This window comes from Frankliniella occidentalis, unplaced genomic scaffold (assembly GCF_000697945.3).
Source record: "Frankliniella occidentalis isolate FOCC.00 unplaced genomic scaffold, Focc_3.1 Scaffold748, whole genome shotgun sequence".
NCBI classification, from domain to species: domain Eukaryota; kingdom Metazoa; phylum Arthropoda; class Insecta; order Thysanoptera; family Thripidae; genus Frankliniella; species Frankliniella occidentalis.
The window spans coordinates 22,835-27,504 of record NW_026267858.1 but is presented as its reverse complement, the minus strand read 5'-3'; the positions used below and the strand labels follow the sequence as shown (position 1 = coordinate 27,504).

Here is a 4,670-nt window from a genome sequence, read left to right as displayed (position 1 = left end):
CCCCCCCGGGCTCGCCCGGAGACCGGATCCATTGTTCGCGCAGGTCGCTTTGTGGAGATCATCCCGTCCCTCCAACCGCCGATGCAGGGTACCCCTCCAACAGGATAGGGTGGGGGCTGCTCGGCCGTTGGCTCGTAAACCTCCCCTCCTTGGGGTGAGCGCGTTTTACGACCGCTGGCCCGACCGATATCGCCGGGAAAGGGAGCACGGCGACCGAGCACCCTAGCAGCAGATGCACGAAAACGCGGTGATGCGTTTGAGGGTGCCGCCGCGCCTCGTTTACTGCCCTTTGTCTCTGCGTTTTTGTGGCGTATATATGGTACAAGAGAACCACACTGTTAAATACTTTCGGTAAATTTCACCGTAAAGCTACAGCGACCCTGCAGCGCCGTAGCCTACGATCAATTTTCACCGGAGGTTTTGGTAAATGTAACTCTAAGCTACGCTGAATGTCACTCTAATCTACGGTGAATCAGAGTAAGGTGCATTACCGTAACTTACAGTGATATGAACCTTAGCTTATGGTATAGAAATGTCGAATTGTCCACCTACCCTTGCGAAGCCTATCCCTACCTAACGAACTTATGATTAGCACTCGAAGAACCCTTTGCAGACGAGGAGAGCGCGGGACCCGCAATGCGGGCGAGAAACTTACCGGGACGAGCGGTGTGGAGATCTACAGCAAAGTCCTCCTCGATGGATCTGAAGGTGGCTGGTTCAGAAGAGCAAGTCTCGCGAGGGACCTAGGCGCTGTATCCAAGGGCTCCTGGTTAGCTTTTTGTCGGCGGGTATATTCTGAGCTCCTGGAGCTCGTCGCAATAGTTTATATAACTTTATCCCCCACCAGGGCGCCAACGGGATGGTGCAGTCCCAGCGGGCCTCGGCCGGCGGGCTCTCCCCAGGAGCTGCCCTCTGATTGGTTGGACTGCCCCGGGTACCTGGTCTAGGATTGGTCAGCCCGGCCTCGGGCGCATCGGGGGTGCTGTAGCATCCCTCTCGTAGGCCGGCGTCATAGGAGTCCTTCCCCCTCCACACCTGGCGGCGGCTCCGGCCCGGAGCGGCCGGGCATAGGTGCCGCCCCCCACCCGATCGGGATGTTGTGGCCCGGCTCGCACGCGGGGGGAGCGCATGTGTGTAGTCAGGGGCTTGCCACCCGATATCAGACCAACGATCTCGGACTTTCAGGCTAATTAGGCGTGAAGCGACCGGGCCGGCTTGCCGCAGGTACTTTAGCTGTCCGACGACCCCCCCCCCCCCCGCCGCTCAGGCGGGTGGTCTGGTCCTCACCCGCACGGTGGTGGGTGCTGTCCTGGTATGGGCTGCAGACTCTTTGACGCCTCGCCCCGCCGCGCTCACTACCCGCGCGCAGGTCACCCAGGTAGCTCAAATGATTCCCGCCAGATAAGGCGTGACGACCCTTGACTACTGACTCCTATTCTGTGTGATTCCTCGGGTTGATAACGTGTTAAGATGTCACCGGAGCGACTCGATAACTGGAATGGCACGGTATCCGTTGCCCGCCCCCTCCCCCTTCCCACCTCTTTTCATTCTGACCCCGGCTGCATCTTTTTGTCTAGACTCTAGCCGTCTCCCTCGTCGTAAAGTGGCGATCTTGGAACCTCGTCTGGCTGGGAAGCCTTTGCATACATTTCTGGTTTTGTCTGTGTTTTTTTCATGATTTTTTATGATTTTCTCGTGATTTTTTCTACACTGATTTTTTTGAGTGAAGAAGAGGGGCTGGTCTAGGAGCGGAGTCGAGCTGGCCGTCGAGGAGGGTGGCGCTTGCCTCGGAGACTGGGGTCCTCGGGATGGTTCGGGAGCGGGTCAGAAGGTCCTGCTTCCTTGGAGGCTGATTTCGAAGTGCCCTTCCCTTGGATCGAGATTCTTAAGGAAAACTCTCCCCCTGTGGTTTGCAACTCCCTTCTCAATTAATTACTCACGCACGGCTCCTGCTTTTATGCCCCAATCATGCGTTCCGTTTGATATTGAGCTATCACTCCAATCTGACACGCGCTGTGCGTTTTTCCAACTGTATCGTAAATGATCCAGCCGGTCGGCGCCGCGGCGGGACGCGAGGCGCAGGGCGAGTCCGTCGGGGCGAGCCGGGGCCCACCCCGGCCGGGCGCCACGGGGCGCGCTACACGTGTCCCCTATGAGTCACGAATGGTCGTAATGTGCATTACAGTGAGGCGCAGTGAGGCCTACTTTATTATTATTATATCCGGCCGCATGCGTGCCTTGGCTTGTTCAGCCTCCGGAGGACTTCACCCTGCGTGTCCGGGCCGCGCCATACGCCCGGGGTGGGGATGGTCCTAAACAAAATATATATTTTGATATTCCTGTATGTTACCTATACTGCTGTTAGTGTTACTTAGGCTCTCTTTCCCAGAGATATGAAGTGGTGAAGGAGGAAAGGGTCTGTTTGCGCCTCTCAGCACATGAAATGAAGGAAGATGTGGGGTGTAAAAAATAATTGTCATCAATTACATTTATTTGGTTCCGACGAGACTTATCCCTTATTATACATGTATTATATCCGCTGGACACTGAAACACTGCTCGCCAACAAAAACACGAACAAAACAATGCGATTTTTAAAAATACCCTGATTCATACAAGTGCTGATGCACGATATCACATCTCTTATTCAAAGGGAAAACTTTGGTATGTTTCTGTTTTTACTACTCTTGTTTCTAATGCTAATATAGTACTGCATTTTGATCAATTTGCCCTCAATTATGTTCTTCAAAATATAACCCGTTCATAGCCATTATCTACCCAGCGAGAGAGAATCCTAAAAACCTCATTTGGCAAGATTTGAGCGCAGAATACTTTTTCATACAAGATTCTTATAAAACTATGTCATGGTGCTATAAATTCTTTCGGCATGCTTCCCCGGCATATCAAACAGAGAGCTTCACTCGTCACTCGGTGTTCAGGCAGCGGCGGCCACCGTGGTCGTGGGCACAGCCTCCGTCGAGGTGCTCGAGAGCGTCGTCGTCGTCGAGTCGGCGATCGTCGTCGTCTCAGCCGCTCCTGGAACAAAGGAGGGGAACAACTTGAGCCTCGTATGCACCACAAAGGCAATGCACTGTATGGAACACCGCCAATCAGTCCAACCGAATTCCCGAGATGCAATAGCCCAAGCAGAGTACCACGATGAATGGAAAGAGTGCCCACAACAACGGCATCTTGACGATGCCAGGAGCTCGGAGCCCCGCGCCACATAGGCCACACCCAGCGCCAGCATGCAGCCGAGTCCTGCGGGTTGCAGCGCGCGCGCTCCAAGGCTGACCGCCTCGCCTCGCCTCGCGCCTCGCCGCGTCTGGCTGGTGCCGTATCGCTCCCAGACAACTCTCCCCTCCTCCGCCACTGCACCAGGCCGCGAGCTTTCGGCCGGAAAGCGAAACTAGCTGATTAAAAAGGCTCGGCTACCATAGACTGTTCGCTTCCCCAGCGGTTGGGGGATTTCTCGGAAGAGCGCAGGGAACGGCGAGAGGGCCCCACACACCACGACGACCGTGGTAGTGAACACGGAGTCATGGCGATAAAGGCGACGATCTGATATTACATCAAAATACTCTCATACGTTCGTCAATTGATAAACTGCGGCCCGGGAGGAGAGAAAACATGACTCAGATGCGCAGCGCGCCGTGCTCAGATGATTCCAACACTCACCGCGCGTCCACTTCAAAACCTCTTCCTGCACTTCCCGCTCCTGTCGCGGTAGTGGCCCTCCGGGCACGAGTTCCAAAGGGGGACCACGATGATTCGGTTGTCCTTGTTCGGGTCGGACGAACCGGCCTCGACCCCGACGGTGCGGACGGGGAGCCGCCTGTTTCCGTCGTCGTCAGCCAGGCCGGGTTGGTCGGCCGCGGCCGCGGCCTCGGCCTCGGACAGCAGCGGTTGGGACTGGGGCTGGTGCTGGGCAGCCAGAGGCGCCGACACGGGGGTCTCGGTCTCCGGGGACGCGTTGAGCCAGCCGCCGTGGCAAGGGGCGGCCCGGGTCGCGGCCAGCAGCGCGCAGCACCACAGCAGGAGCACGGCGGCCGCCATGTCTGCACTGGGACTGGGACCCGCCGCGCCGCGATCGCGCAGTTCCTCCGCGACCGCCCCGCGGCATGAGGGGGGGAGGGGGGGGGGCTGGGGCTAGGGACGGATGGGGACCTCCCAGGTACCGCGGCTTTTGGGATAGACTCACTTGGCGGTTATGAACCTCTTCCTGCACTTGCCCGACGGGTCCCTGTACTCGTCGCGATCTGGACACGACCTCCACGTGGGGACGGCGATGATGGTCGGGGGCAGGGGGGCCCCTAATGATGGTGGAGGTTCCGTCGGGTCCCCATCCGAGGGCTGCTCCTGCGTGCTGGTCTCGTAGTCCGGCCCGAGCTGGGGCTCCGTCTCCGACGGGATATCTCCGGGGGGAGCAGCCCGGCATGGCAGGAGGCAGCTCGCCGCCGAGAGCACCAGGACCGCCGCACAGAGTCTGCCCGCTGGACCCATCGCTTGCGCCCGACTGGCAGAGCGCCGCCAGTGTCGAACACCTGCCACCTGTCGCGCACCCCCCACCTGGACCCTCGACGTCCCGGTCCGCGTCGAACTTCGGCCCGCTTTAGGATGGTCGTTATCACCACAGCCCGCCACTAATGCTCACCGAGTACTGACCCCCCC

At 58.2% G+C, this 4,670-nt stretch overlaps 1 protein-coding gene across 3 annotated transcripts in view; it reads right to left on the bottom strand.

Moving 5' to 3' along the window:
• Nucleotides 1-2,456: 2,456 nt before the first annotated feature.
• The window catches only part of LOC127751701 (uncharacterized), a 10,806-nt gene continuing 8,592 nt past the window's right edge, over nt 2,457-4,670 (bottom strand). The window contains exons 1-2 of one of the 3 annotated variants that reach the window (XR_008012222.1): nt 3,678-4,193; nt 2,457-3,035 (exon numbers count right to left, since the gene is read on the bottom strand). Coding sequence is in view for 1 of the 3 variants with exons in the window: in XM_052275665.1 (XP_052131625.1) it covers nt 3,026-3,035; nt 4,201-4,502 (312 nt within the window). In the remaining 2 variants the exon portion in view is untranslated. The other 2 variants (XM_052275665.1, XR_008012223.1) reach the window with 2 other exon arrangements.